We start from the raw sequence: 16,387 nt of genomic DNA on the forward strand, positions 1-16,387 counted from the left end.
GTCGCATCGGGTCATGCTATACCTTTTTGGAAAGCTCATTTCACGCGCTAACACGTGTTTGATTGATTGTCGTTTCTTTAAAGTCGTTCGTGAGTTATAGCGTCGCAAACATGGAGCAAAATAAAGAGAAATTACGGCATATTTTACAGTACTACCACGATAAAGGCAAAAATGCATCTCAAGCCGCCAATAAAATTTGTGCAGTTTATGGACCCGATACAGTTTCCATTTACACCGCACAACGATGGTTTCAACGTTTTCGTTCTTTTGTAGAGGTGGTCGAAGATGCGCCACGCTCCGGAAGGCCTGTTGTCGAAAATTGCGATAAATCGCTGAATTGGTCGAAAGAGAACGGCATAGTAGCAGCCGTAGCATCAAACCGTTATAAAATAAAAAAATAATAATAATAATATTGAACTCACACAAATTCGACTCAAACTCATATTCGCTTTCCAGCTCACTTAATCAATTACTCACCCACTCTTTGCATTTAAGTTATGCTTTAGTATATGTATACTACAAGCCACATGAATTTGTCACAACTCCAATGCGTTCCGTTTGCAAACGATTTTAGGAGAATATCTCAATGTACTCACTATTCGTTGTATTCTGTTGAATGTAATTGGGTATATGTTCTTCGAAAATTGTTCGGTTGCGGTTTTAGTTCGGTGAATTTAACTAATGAAACTTCATTGTGGTGAATCAGCAGGTTGAATGTCGACCTGCGCCAACAAATAATCTAAAATTGAAGAACAAACAAAACCAAAAACTTAAATATATCCTAGCGCTATATAATACATTTTGTAAGCTAGGCAGTGAAGCTAAATAACTTTTAATTAAATTAAAGTTTTTATGATAACTAATTGGTCTTAAACTAAACTTAAATAATATTTAAATAAGAGATATCCATGGTTTATATATGAAAACAGAGCAATTAAGATGCTGTAAATGCAATTCAGCGCCTAAAATTTTTACGAACATCTTTGAATTTGAATATTGAACTACCTTTAGTCAAACTTATTTCGCACATTTTCACTTTTTGTTAAATATTTCATTTTATTTAATATAAATTAAAGTTGTTGGTTGTTTGTATCATTCAGCGCGTCTCAGTTTTATTCAGCGTAATCTGAGTGCTTGTCAGAGCGGTACTTGAGGCAACGTACCGCTATTCAGCTAAATTCAACTAAATTCAGCGCACGACTATAAAATTATATACCGATCTAATTTTAATCAAACTTACTATTTCCTTGAGTTATTATGATATTAATTTATATTTTGTACGTTTTCAACTCATCGTTAAATATTCTTTTTGTTCAATAAAATTGTAAGTTATTGGTAGTTTATATCATTCAACGTGCCCCAGTCTAATTCAGCATAATCTGAATCCTCGTCGCAGCAACCTCTGTGGCAACGTACCGCTATTCAGCTTAATTCAGCGCAATTCAGCTCATGCTTTGAGTCAAATTTAATATTTCATTTTCAATTTCAGTATCTCAGGTAGGCAATTATATTAAATAATATTTTGGACATTTCCATTTCAACGTTAAATATTTTCGTTTATGCTATAAAAATGTAAGTTGTTGGTAGCTTATATCATTAAATGCGCCTCAGTTTTATTCAGCGCAATCTCAATGCTTGTTTGAGCAGCCTTTGAAGCAATGTACTACTATTCAAACAAATTCAGCACAATTCAGCGGCTATGATATTTTACGGAAGTTAAAAACTACTGTGTCGGGCATGTACTTATTCATTTTTATTCATTTTTGTTTTCCGCACTCACTGAACGCCGCCGTTCACTTAATACCCTATTGCACTCGCTCACCACCATTCGCTTTCACTTTGCTCTCATTCCTCGCGGTGCCATAATTTATTTACAAGCTGTGAAAAAAACATACGCCTGACATTAAGCGGCACACTTTCACGCCTCTTGCTAGGCTTTTGTCAAATTTCCATACCAACAGCTCTCAAAGGACCCACACACACCGACCAGTAGCGTAAAAAATGCAACACTGTTGCCAAAAGTATTTCAACGCTGTCATTTATTTTCATTTGGCGCCACAACCTTGCGCCCGCCACCACACCGAAGTTCAGCTTGCTGCACGCTCCAAATGTGCTTTCTTTTATTTTTTATTGTTGCCTTCTTTTTTCGTTGCATTTTTATGTGGCTTTACAGGAATTCGCCTTAAAAATGCAACTCTGGCATTTTGCAATGTGTCTGGTTTTAGAACATGTGTGTGTGTGTGTGACCATGCACATGTGGCATCATGTTGTTGCAGTGCAAGAGCATGCGTGCCAGAGAGTATGTAGATTTTGCAAACACCTCAAATGTTAGTCCAAAAGCGGAGCGGTGGCTCAGGACTGAGGTGCGAGGTGCGCAACGTAGGTGGCCTCAGCGTGTTTTATGTAAATTTTTTACTGCATACGAAATGTTTTCGAAAATTTTTACCCAACACCAAAAGTATTTTCACACATGCCACTGCCTACAAACTCACAAGCACACGCGCGTGTGTGTGTTGTTTGTGTTGTGGTTCTCTTTGTTTTACGGTACTTTGTTTATCTTTGCACTACTCACTGGTTTCATGCAACTTTTTGTGTTCTTCTCGTTTCAGGACAAAAACGCATACAAAATCAATGGCGGCGCGAAAAGTGAGGCCCGCTTGCCGGCTGTCTACCGTGCCCATCACAATGCTCGCATTCTGTGCGTTATGGAGCATCCGACGTTGAAGATACGCCAAAATGCATCGCTGCTGCTCGATGTGCAATGTAAGTAAGGGGGAAGAGGGAAGACCAACCAAAAAAGGGTTGTTAAGCATTGATGAGGAGAAGCGTGCTTTATTTTTGAAACTTGAAATAGCTAGAGCTCTTCTGTTTGTGGCACATTTTTTTGCGCAAACCCTGGCAGATGATTGGATTTTAGTTGAAAAAAAGAGAAAATACAACGATTTTTGCGTTAAAATATTTATCAGGGAATAAATCAATGAGCAAAACGAGCTTAAAGAGCTTTCATTTAAGTCTAAATTAGAAGATAAATAGAAACGTAATATGTACTGCCTGAAACATTAAAACTTTTTAGATAACTGAAAAGCTTTAATAAAAATTAAAGTAGTGGTGAAAACTTAAGAGCTTTCACTGGCTCAAAGCTTCAAAGCAAGAGCTTTAAAAATGAAAGGAAGCTTTCACTGAGGTTTCCTCGAAGCTCAAATGTCCATAACTATATCATAAAGGAAAATTTTTCCTTCTGACTTTTGTGAAGGCTTTATGGCTTGAAAAACTAAAATTTTTAAACCAACTCTCTTCGTAAGTTTACAAAAGCTCTACATTTTGTATCTTCGTTATTATTGCCGACAGCAAAAAGGTTAGAAAAATGTTGTTGTAGCTTTTAAAAATTGAGTATAATAAATAAATAAAATATTTAAAGTACGAAAAGAACTATGTTACAGAGAATCATTTCTACTTCTGAGCTTTTGTGAAAGTTTCGTGGCTTGAAAAATTAAGAACCCTAAATCACCTCTGTTAACAATGACTCAAATTTATAAAAATATTATGAAATTTTAACTTTCGAAGCTTTTAGAAAATAAAATAATGAATTATTTAAGGTTTTTAAGCACATTTTACTATAAAATGCTAGCTAGTTTTACAGTTAAAGCTAAATAAAATTACTAAGCATGCTCTGGAGCTTTAAGCTCGTTGAATTTAGCAATATAACCATTTTAAAATATTTGAGTGATCAGGCAATGATAGACCTAAGTCGAAATATGATCATTATCAACAACTCTGGAAAGAGTTTAAGTTTTGAAAATATTTTTCCAAAAAGGTCCATATTATATATGTGAGTAAGGAAAATGTTAATATTTTTATGTGTAAATGAGTTTTTTTAGATTTTGTTGATTTTTAACATACATTACTTGTTAATATATTGACTGCGCTTTTATTAATGAGCTTTAAGCTCTCTTAATACACAATTTAAGAGTTGGTCGTGCCTTAGGTGCGAAGTTAGCTTGGTGTTAAGCTAATTTTTAAACAATCCCGTTTCTTAGAGCTTTAAGCTCCGAACATTAGCATAAAAATATCTTCATTCTTCAACACGAATACGAAAATGAAAATTCACACCACTTAACGATCCCACCCTTTATTAAAAACGAATGTGCTGCTCTAACTCTCAGCTTAAGTAAACGAATTCTGGCAGAATATGTGAAAAAAGCTTGCTAATGATACCGTTATTCTCACATGTACTTACAAGCACTTGTGCTCGCAACATTTCCTACACTAAAATATTCACAAAGTGACTTTAAAAGCAATTTGCTACTTTTCTCCAGCCCGTTTTTGCTCCAAAATAAAAACAAGCTTGACATATAAGATACTCTTGCAACACATAGCACAGCAAGTAAAGTTCTCACATCATCGGCAAGCTTCAAGCAAGTCACAGTTTATGCAGAATGCGTCACTGAAAATGTGACAAAAATCTGCAAGAAAAGTCAAGTGACTTTAAAAGTTCCAAGTGGCAAAGTTATTAAACTCTCATTAGCGTGCAACACAAGGCGCTATTGTTATGTCATAGCTTACAAAGTAGTGAGCGTGGCATGATAATGGAAAATGAATAGGTAGTTTTTGAAGGTGTTAGTAAACAACAAAAATAACAATTGAAGGAGTGTTATCAAGTATCAGGTAACTGATAAAGGATATAGATATGACTGCTACAATAATGTAAAATCAGACTAATATTTGAACTATGTTAAAGTCAGCAAAAGAAGGGTTCATTTATCATAGTTAATTTAGCTTAAAACGCTTTAATGCTTAGACAGGAAGTAAGACTTTGAATCCAATTCTAAGCTCTGTTTTCTATAGAGATTTTTTAAGAAGTTAACTTGGAAAGCCTCGGCATACCATAGTAATGCACTTATTATGGCAAAATTCGTTTTTTTTTACTCAATACAGTTTGATTTAACGAAGACAGGAACGCCGAATTGCCTTCAGCAATCCTGTCTTCGTTCGACGAAACTTTCTTCTCAGCAACCATTCTTTAGTGCACTGAGAACAGGAAAAAGTCGTTAGGAACTAGAACTGAAAACTACAGTGGATGTGGAAATAAGTTCAAGCTCAAGTCAGTAAAAATAATTCCATGTGCTTCCCAAAATATAGACGCCATAACCTTGCCAGTCGACTAATGCGTTTTAGAGCGGGTTCATCATATGCAGACCACTTGAATGACTGTCGTTTGGTGAAATTATGGAGCAATGTTTCATCTATTGTCACACATCGATTAAACAACCGGGTTTATTAAGCTAGAAGATTTTCAAATATTTCGAAGGTTTGGGGTGACTAAAAATAGCAGCGACATATACTTGTACAAAATGAGTTGGATTCAATATACTTATGCCAACTTTTTGCATTATCGTGGTACAAAACACAAGAGTTGTCGGCCCATAGTTCCGGCTTCTTTTCGAGCATAGTTTGGTGAAAATGACGCACAACACTCAAATAATTCTACTTGTCGACAGTTGGTGCGGTCAGCAGGAATTGCGAGTGCACCACACCTTGATAATCGAAGAAAACTGTCAACATAACCTTGAAATTTGATCTGCTCAACGCGGTTTTTCGGCTCAACTTTGCTTTTTTACGCTGCCGATATATCGTCTGTATTCGGATTGTAAGCATAGATTCAAGACTCATCGCCAGTAATAATATGTTTCATGACAGCCCGGTAGTCGGAAAGCATTGCTTCACAGACGTTAACGTGGAGCTGTTACTCAAAAAAATTTGGAGAGATTTTGGAATTAATCGAGCTTTCACTTTTCTTAGGTTTAGATAATCTTTAAAGTTTGTTTTCACTGTTCCCTCCCATATTCCAACAATGTCAGTAAGATCTCTGCCTTAATTCCAATTCCTTTATTTTGTTGACATGTTGAGCTCTCGACCCTATTTGAATGATTTGTAAGAAATTAAAACACGTGATCGCGAAAAACAATTATGACAGAGAACCTTTTTCAACATTCTGAACGTTTCAGGACCAGAAATTTGATTCCGCGGACAAAAATTAATGAAACTTCTTTCTTGAATAATTTCACTCATCGTAAAGATCGCCGAGTGGACTTTATATAGCACAGAAAGACAAGCATATATTAAACTCGAACGATTATTGTGATGTGATATTTGGCAAAGATGTCCCTGCAAATAATACCAACATAGAAAAAGATTTTTTTTTCTCACATTTATATATTATTGAAGTTTCGGGAAAAACCTCGTTCTAGGATATATTCACTTATATCAAAAATGAGGTTGAATCGGATTAGTACTGCCTTTAGCCCTTGTATATAATATAAAAATTTTTGATTTTTCATTTGACTTTTCAACACATAATGTATATCGACCAATGTGCTGGTTTAATATCCCCAACACGTACCAAATGTATAAATATTTTGCCGATTTCGATCCTTGCAAGTTAAATAGTATAGAATGTTCGGTTACACCAAAACCTAGGCCTGTCTTGCTTGTTTTATTATGAAACGAGGACACTTTTCAGCTTAGAGGTTATGTTCTTAAAATGTCTTCATACCATTGTATTCGAATAGTGGTTAAAAGTATAGAAATTTAAAATTTATGAAAACTTTTGAAACTCTGTGTATTCGACATTTTGAAATAATCTTCAAGGAAAAGTAGGATTTATTTCTTCTGAGACTTAACTACCTGCAGCTTGAAGTGTCTAGGCTAAATTCAGACAGGTTAGGGGTCCTCGATGAACTTGAGCCCAAGCTGATATTTAACTGCACTTCAGTGGGAAAAGAAAGATGACTTACACAAGCAAAAGGCAGTATCGAAGTTCAATAACAAGTCCGTAAATGTTTTGAGTAGTTATTCTGAGCCTTCAACTTTTGCCTCGAACTAACAGGCAACGCAATTGGAGTGTCGATCTTTCCTCTCTGTTCCAAGTCACAACTTGGCACCACTGTCATCAACTAGCGACGTGTAGCTGCCATTTCGCTGTAATTCCGAACCAAACTCATTTCATAATCATCCATAAAATACAAGAATGTATAACTTCGTAATCACACCAATTTCGTTTAATTTCTATACTCTCTATACTCTTCCACTTGACTGCGTCTTTGCTCTGTCACTCGTGCCGAAATGTCCGCACCGCCACACGAAAAGTGAACGCCTCGCCAAGCGATTACTGGCGTGTCACAAAAACAACTACGATACAACTTTTCGGTGGGCGGATATCCGGCAACATAGCACACAAACACACTCACACATATGCACGCACTCATACTAACGCGTAGAGACGGCGTTTTATCCAAAATTTTCTATACAACTGCGAGCGAATAGTTGGGGAGCGAACTTTTGCGGCGCTGATTTCAACTGTTGTTGTTGTCATCTTGTTGTTATTTCATTTTCCATTTGTATTTGTATTTACCAGCGCATTTACCCTGTATTTGTTTTTGTTAGTGCTAAACACGCGCCGCATTTACATTTACTTTAATTATAAAAGTTTTTCGGCAGCAATGCAAATATATATGTATATGCGTGTGTATGTGTGTGCGTGTGTGTGACAATCATAATAATAAAGTTTTTAATTAAAAAGCGACAAAATGGTGCAAAGTCGCATCGTGTCTGAGCCAACTAACGGCAACACCTACCAGAATAGGCAGCAAACAACAACGCCACAGCGGTTGACATTCGTACTACCAACGCCTAACTGTATGCCATGCTTTCCGCAGAAAGTTTGCTTTCACTTCTACCTTAATGTCTTAACTACTATTTTGTGTTGCGTTCACGACTACCCATGTAGTCATTTGAATTTTACATCTTAATGCTATTGCCTCAGCCCTGACTTACACACAAACAAGGGTTAGCATAAATTTACCACTTTCGTTTTGCCTTTCCACAGATACACCTTCATTCGCTATTTCACGCACACCCGGTTTCGGCTATCCGCTGCGCGAAGGCATCGAAGTTTCGCTGAAATGTGATGTTGACTCAAATCCACCGAGCACGCCGCGTTGGCAGAAGGACGATGGTGACACGCCGGTAAGTAGACTTCGTTTTTATGTTTGAAGAATTAAAATAGTTTCTTTATTACATTGGCGCTAACTACGAGTGTTGAAAGACATTTTTTATCAGCTGCTGTAACCAAGGTTTACATTATTTTCGGTAATAGAAGCCGAAAATTAGTAAAACAATAAGAAAATTCGTTGACTGTGACTACACCGAAGCTATAATACCGTTCACATATGAAAAGGTGTCTACAAAATAACTTAAATTTGATCCTTCAGCTTGTATGATAGCAAAATGTTACTATATATCGATCCGATTTGAACAATTTGCTTGGAGCTTGTTTCGCTGCCTTGGACCAAATGGAGTAAATATATCTCGTTAAATCGAAAAAAAATTGTTGTACAGAAGAATTATAAGTTAAAAGTCCTCGGTTGTACAAAACACCGGAAATTTTCTGGTTATGTAGACCCGACTATGTTACGTGATTATTAGTTTATGTGGCAGCTTTATGCTACAGCTGTCCGATATAGATGGTTCTACTAAATACGTACGCACAATCATTTATGTATAAAGAGTGATTCAAGAAGAGTTACTCTATTCAATAGCCTCTTTCTGACAGATCACACGAGAGTTGTATCGTGTTGTTTTTGCTTAGCATTTTTCATCGTGAGAAGACTAAGACCTGCATAACAGTTTACAAGTCGTTCAACTTTATTACGAAAATTTACGTGTGTTTCGCGCGTTTCTCTCAACTTATAGTCAACATAATCGGCCTATTGAGCGAGCTATTTGCAACACCATCACTCATCCTGAAACCCAGCATTCATTATAGGATAATATTCGACCCAATATACCATGTCCAGCACGCAGTGATGGAATGTAGCAGCCTCAGCTGAGAGTGCTCACGGAGATTGTAGAGATTTTAAATAGAAAGAGTACGAAATACAGCTTATGCCAGAACTGAAGCCGCTCGATCTTCCTAAGAGGCATTGCCTCGCTCTATCCGGCCTAGAAAGTTCCATGAAGATCCGATGCTTTCGAACCAAAAATTTTCTTCAGAGATGAGACCCATTTCTGACTCAAAGCCTATGTAAACAAGCAAATTAGCCATATTTGGGACAAAGAGCAACCTGAAGAGATTCACGGGATGTTATTTGATTCAGAAAACATAACGGTTTAATGTGGTTTAAAATCATCGGTCCATATTTCTTAAAAATGATATCGCTGAGAATGTAACCGTCAATGGCGGCATTTATCGCGTCATGATAACCGACTATATAATGCCTGAAATTGTAGCTCGTGATCTCGGCAATATATGGTTTCAAGAAGACGGCGTCACTTCTCACATATTGCATCAGTCAATGGATTTATTGAAAGAACACTCCTGTTTGCAGATAATTTCACGTTTTGGGTCGAATGGGTTGTTGGGGTCCCGTTTTGAGTCGATTGGCCACCAAGATTGTAAATACCACAACGTTAGACTTTTCCTGTGGGTATATGTGAAGTCTAAAGTATATGCGGACAATCCCGCTTCGATTTAGGTCTTAGAGCAAAATATCAAATTTATCAATCGGCAATTACCAGTCGAAATGGGCGAAGGAGTTATAGAAAATTTTACTTAATGGTTGAGTCTAATCTCAGACGTAGCCGTGGGTAACATTTGAAAGAGATAATCTGCAAAAAATAAGTGCCAAAGGATTTTCTTTCGAATGATAATAAACAGTCCCCACTAAACTTGAAGTTTCTGTGGTGTTTCTTTAAAAAAAGGAATTTCTAAATGGATCACCCTTAATATTTTTTAAGGTGTGCCGCCTTAACATTGCAATTGAGGCATATTTTAGAGACCAGTACTGATAAATAGCAGAACTCGAACAGGTAGTAGGTTCTACATATTTCAATACTTATACTTTTTTAATGAAAGTTTAACCTAAATATTTAATGGTCAAAAGCAATAATCGTCAGCTTTTTCCTTTTGTCATTTCGTAGTCTCTCGCTGTTCCATACTTATTTTGCCAGTAAGGAACTATTGTCAGATACATTCTATACAACGTTTGTGCTTTTTCATACTTTGGTGAAGTTCATTTTAAGTAGTCTCACATTTTTTAATCAGAACCTCCAGTTCATGTGATTATTATTATTTTTTTTTTCTTTCTTTGCTATTTTGAATATTTTTAATTGAATTTTTTATTCATTAAAAAATATCTCCTTCAAAAATGTGCACGGTATTTTGGGTTCAGCGCACAACCAGCTTTTCGAACAGTAAAAAGGTTAAGAAATAAAATTTAGAATATTTTCTATAGCTCAAAGATATGCTCTTTCTGAGCTTAAATGTACTACACAAATACTCTTAGAAGGCAGAAGAAAAGCGATTTTTCCAGAACTATTTCTGAGAAAACGTTTTAAATTTATTGAATCAAAAATCTGTACACATTTGTACATTATTATTGGGATCTCCGGTAACTTTTCTCAGGAAACACGTTTTGCGTTGATCACTATATCTCTGAACTGGATCCTCTAAAATTAAAATATCACATAGATTTCGTTACAGTAATATTAAAAATAGAAGTCATAGAATAAACATAATAAAATTTTTTAGACGAAATGGCGGTTTCTAAAAAAAAATCCTTCTTGACCGACATTGCGGCTTTGAATTTTTAATAAAAAAATATTCATCGGTGATTAAGAAGCCTGTGTTAAAATTTGTTGAAGGTTTTCTGGCTTCTGTATTACTGTATATCACGTTTCATAAGTTTGTAAGATGTGTATAAGAGACAGCATTTAGTGAAATAACCGCTTATTAAAAGAAATAAATATTTATTATAAAAAATAACCATTTATTAAAAAAACACTAATAAAATTTTGTTTTTCTGACCTTTCTATCAGCGAACTCTTTTATAAGGTTGTCAAAGTCGATATTTTCAGCAATTTCGTTTTCAATTGACAAAGTTGCTTGAGAAAGTTTTATTGAGAAATTGTTGATCGAAGATTCTTGTAAGTTGCAATCTTTGATGAAATTTAAAACAAAAATGGGAGTAGCAAAGAGGATATCAGACTTACAAGTTCATCACACAACATACAACCATCTATGTCTGATTTAGAGTATACAGTTAATTTTAATTGGAGATCACTACAGAGCTTGATAAGGTCGGGTTTTTCTGGAATCTGTTTAATATTGCACAAAAAAGAACAAGGTTCAGAGTACTCATTTAACTGATCGAACCTTTCATTAACTGAAATTAATGTAGTGTCCAAACGACAGTTGAAAAATTCAACATCAAAGTTTTTTTCTGGAGAAGTTATAGGGTCATGGCTTGGAATTTCACTAGCTTGACGCCTAACACGGCGAATTCTTGTTGTAGCTCGAAATACAGATTCAATTTCCAGTTCTTCGGCCAACTCCTTGCAGTTGAAATAGCGCTTTTAAAGTCTGTATTTTTGTAGTCTTCCAAGAAATTGCAGCATTTTTTCAACATTTCTGTACATTTACCAAAATCCATATCTGTTGACTRTAGAGATTTACTTACAATATTTATTTGATAAAGTATGTCATACCAAACAAGCAATGAAACTATGAAGCTGAAATCTTTTAGCTGTTCGGCCAGAGTAGTAGCGTCATGAGGCACTTGAACAGCAGTTTTCTGACTATCAAGAGCCAAAGTAATCAAAGCATCGTGGATAGTACTAATTTGATAACGGACTGCTTTAACACTACTTATTCTTGCTTCCCAACGTGTGTCACTGAGCTTTTTTATAGCATATAGTGCCAAGTGATCGGTTAGAATTCTCTATCGATGAACAGAAGCTGAAAACAATGTGAACAACCTCTGAAATACCCCAAACAAAGTGACTGATCCTACGGATGACTTAGTGACAACGCATAATACTAGATTGTAGCTATGACATCCCCATGGCACATAAACAGCTAAGGAGTTTATGTCGAGAATTCTCCTTTGAACCCCAATATTTTTTCCTTTCATATTCGCCTCGTTGTCATAGCCCAGACCTCGAACTATGAGCATGAGCTGGAGGGCGTCTGCGGCGCCCCTTTTGACAGGCGCCCTGGGCGGTCGCCCAACCGCGCCCTACCCTAACACCACTACTGTGTATGTATTTGTATGTATGTATATACTAAGTGTACTCAAAATGTTGATAATTTTTCCTACCACCATCTGCCCTAACAACATCCACATGCGCGTGACTCCATACATATTTAGTATATAGATACGTTTATGTACCCAAGTTACCAGCTTCAACTACTTCCCATGCCGAAAGACAAATAGTAACTACCGTTTTCGATTACAACGCTGGCATCCCTAAGATACACGATTTATCCCTTCATCTATTCGGGCATTCGCCATCGAATGTACGCACACATCCACACACACATGGATAAGTTCCATCAACCGTGCAAGCAAATATGTATTACAAGTGTTTATACAAAATATGCAAATTTCCTCCCACACACACTCACCCGCATATGGCCATAGCTACCCACACTTATGTATATTTATATGTGATTACATGTGTACCTACTAAGCCCCGCGTCCTTCGCAACGGTTCTGCTAGTTTTAGTACTTTGCAGTAAATTTAAATAACATGATTTTTTTTTAACAAAATAACAAAAAACGTTCGAAGAGCGTACCCAAAATCCAGCCGACAGCCGCATACAGACAATCCCTGATTTCAGCGACAAATTTGCTTTTGTCATTGTGTTTGTAGTCTGTCGGTTTTGTTTGTTTGTGGGCTGTCTGTTATCTTAGCTTGTATTTATATTTTAGTTTTTGCTAGTTGAAACTGTTATTTTAGTTTTTAAGTGTATTTATGTAGGAGTTTGGAGAGTTTTTCAAATAATTTTGTAGTTTTAAGTCAATTGAAAATATAATTTAAGTGGAGGATGCGTGGATTGGGGAATGATATGAGAAAAGCATTAATTAGTGGTAAAGCTATTATGAATAATAGTAGAATATGAGTGTAGTAGAATAGTAGCAGAAGTGTTGGGATCTTAGTAGGAGATAAAATATATTTTTAAGTAGTAGCATACTACTTTTGATTTGATGTTGGCAGAAAAAAGGAAAAAGTACAGAATATATGAAAAAGTAGTTTATAAGCTGCTTTTGAAAATTGTAGTAGATAAAAATATACTTAAAGTTAATAACAAGAACGGTTTTTTTAATCTTTGATATATTATTTCAACACATTGGATTTAAAAGTAGTAGATACAAAGTTTAAAAAAGTAGTAGAAAAGTAGAAAATGTATTAAATTGCATTTTATCTCGATAAATACAATAAGAAGTGCAGTGGAAAATTTAAAGCATTATAATATAATATAAATTTTGAAAATAGTAGTAGATATGTAAAATGTTATATCATTGTGGAAGGTAATAGAGGAGTAAATATTTCCCTATGTACATATTATTCTGATTTCGGATAAATATAAAAATAGAATACAAATGTCTCTTTTTTTGACATGCGGAATTTGGAAAAAGTAGTATATAAATATTTTTTAAATTGAAGTGTAAATAGGTATATAACTTTTAAAGTGCATTATTTTCGAGTGTAGTGGTCTAAATAGTAGTGTCCAAATATTAAAAATAAAATAACAATGAATCTTATTTATACTTTTATACACCTGCAGTAGTAAGGAGTAAACATACATAGTATATAATCTATATTTTAGCTGGTAAAAGAGAAAAAACTAAAGAAAGCTTTTGTGAATAGTAGTAGAATTTTTTGAGAACTAACGAAAACTTTTGTGAATAGAAGTAGATTTTTTTTTTTTTTGTATTTTAAGAACTGAAGTAAACAAGAGTATTTGTAGCAGCGAACAAGCTAAAGAAATATTTTTGTGAATAGTAGCAGAAAAAGTATAAAAATTTTCTAGAAGTATTTTTGTTTTAGAATTTCAGTAAAAAAGAGTATTTGTTGAAGAGAAAAAGCTAAAAAAAAAAGTATTTGTGATTTTTAGTAGAAAAAGTAGTATTTTTTTAGTTCAGTTAGTGTCAAAAGCAAAGTTAAAAAATAAAGCATTTGTAAAAATCGTAAGAAAAAAGTTAGTAGAAAAACTTATACGAAATATGAGGTGAGTAGTCGCGTGAATATTTTTGCGCTGTTAGTAAAGAAGTAAATTAAAACAATTTACTTAAATTTTTTATTAATTTTTAAATTTTGGTATTTACTACTTCATATAGTCTGTACGTACATTTTGTAATTAACACAATAATATAAAATTCGCATTTCTTCTGCTGAATGTTTTCTAGATTGGTTTTGAACATGAATTTGTAAAAGAAACTAAATTAAACAAAGATCTTGCGAAAATAGTAGTGGAAAAGGTAGTACTACTAATAAAATTCGCACTTCTTCCGATGAATGCAATCTGATGTGAATTTATTTAACCAATTAATTTAACCAATAAAACTAAATTTTTTAAACACAGATCTGATGAAAATAGTAGTAGAAAAAGTAGTTAACTACCACTACTTATTTGCGCAACATTTTACAAATATTTAACTTAGTGTGCAACGAAAAGTGAAAATAGGTATTTCTTGAAATAGTAGTAGAAAAGGTAGTAAAATTTTTAAACTCATTTTTTGCAGAAATTAAGTATACGTTCAGTATGGAAATATTTGATTAAAAGCTTATTAGCTACATTTTTTATTCATTTTAAATACCAAACATTTTCATACGTACATATGTACATATGTATGTATAAACAGAAACACATATGTACATACACACGTAGTAAACATAAGTAAACACATATTTAGTATTTTGTATAAAAATTTACATTTCTTCTGCTGAGTGCTTTCTGCTTTTATTTTATTTGACCAACGAACATGCAAATGAAAATAATTTTTTCTCTCTACACTCTACATATTTTCAGGTTCCACAAACGGGCGATGGTTTTCTGAACTTCACATCGATACGTCACGAACACTCCGGCTGGTATAAATGCACGTCACGACATTTGAACTTTCAATACTCATCGATTGGCTATTATTTGAGTGTGCGATGTAAGTAGAAGATGAAATGTAATTTTTACAATGAAAAAATGTTATTGCGCGTATATGTGTGGGTGGGGCATTGAAGGGCATACTAGTAGACAGCGCTACTGTATGTGTTAGTATATGTTTGAGTCTACTTTTATAACGAAATTTTATTTTTTTCTACAGGGTATGGCAGTAAATACAAATAAGGGTAGTAAAGTAAATATTTACGCACATTTTCGTACATACTTTGATACATATACATGATAACTTACACACACACAAATATAATATATACATCTGAAAAAATACTGTAATGTTGGCAAAAGCTGGTAGACATATAAGAAAGTGCTGCTCTCACTCAACTTGTCTCCACACATTAAACGCTCCCGCTTGCCCTTCTACGCCTTAACGACGTTTTAATATTAGATTTTTACTACAACAAAATGGTTTCAAATATTCATATTCGAAAATGAGTGTTAACAAATATTCCCTTCTAAGCCGACTCAACGCACACCCTTCGAACGGAAAAGTGTACATATGCGTATAGATATTATGCATGCATAAGTCCTCCACTGTCCCGAGTACTTAGCACACATACACGCGCACGTGAAAAATCGCACAGTTATAAACAAATTAGCGCAAATGCGTGAAATTGCCTATGCAAAATTCGACAAATAGCGAAATGGCAAGAAATTGACAAAAATTGCGCTTAAGTAGTTAAGTAACAACAACAACAATGCCGAAAAAATATATATGTTGACGCATAAAAAATCAACCCCACCAAGGCGAGCGCTTAGATAACGTTGAAGTTACGTAAACCGCCTGCAAATATGTAAGGTAGTGTGGGAGTATGTGGGTGTAGGCGAGCGCAAGGACGGTGGGGTGGGGAGAGCAGTGAGCGCTTAAACGTAGGTTTGATGACAGCAGCAGTTTTAAAGCACACAAACTGCCTCACGTGGCAAAATTGTTGACAATGAACCAAAAATGTTGCATACTTTACGGCTGCCAACAGTTAAATCGCTGGAGTAGGCACTTTTTTAGCAATTTAATTTTTTTTTATTTTTTTTGCGTACAATTTTACAACTTCGTTTTGCAAGCAACATATTGCGCTTATTGCCATCGACAACACTTTTTATGGCGCCGTCAAATCAATGCTTGCGCAAATAGCGGTAAATGGCAAATCGAAAGCGAGAAATGTGTTGCCAAAATGTGCGCATAAAAACGAAATGTAAACGTCAATACTTGAAGTGCGAGTATTTTTGAGGTCGCTTCCGTTTGTTGATGCTAGATGTTCGGAAGCCAGATAAGACTGTGTTAGTAGGAGAGCAAATTATTTCTGTTTATATTTGAGTATTTGAAATTATATTTAGTGTCTGAGCGATTCAAATTTGTTCCAAAATTTAACTAAT

The 16,387-nt window shown here is 34.9% G+C and overlaps 1 protein-coding gene across 1 annotated transcript in view; it reads left to right on the plus strand.

Annotated features, from left to right (window-relative positions):
• Nucleotides 1-16,387, plus strand: part of LOC108975465 — a 270,318-nt gene that overhangs the window by 182,651 nt on the left and 71,280 nt on the right. Inside the window, exons 7-9 of the mRNA XM_018943963.1 lie at nt 2,610-2,763; nt 7,886-8,025; nt 14,873-15,002. Of these exons, the coding sequence (XP_018799508.1) occupies nt 2,610-2,763; nt 7,886-8,025; nt 14,873-15,002 (424 nt within the window). The remainder of the gene's footprint in view (nt 1-2,609; nt 2,764-7,885; nt 8,026-14,872; nt 15,003-16,387) is intronic.

Source organism: Bactrocera latifrons, unplaced genomic scaffold (assembly GCF_001853355.1).
Source record: "Bactrocera latifrons isolate USDA-ARS-PBARC rearing strain unplaced genomic scaffold, ASM185335v1 scaffold_65, whole genome shotgun sequence".
NCBI classification, from domain to species: Eukaryota; Metazoa; Arthropoda; class Insecta; order Diptera; family Tephritidae; genus Bactrocera; species Bactrocera latifrons.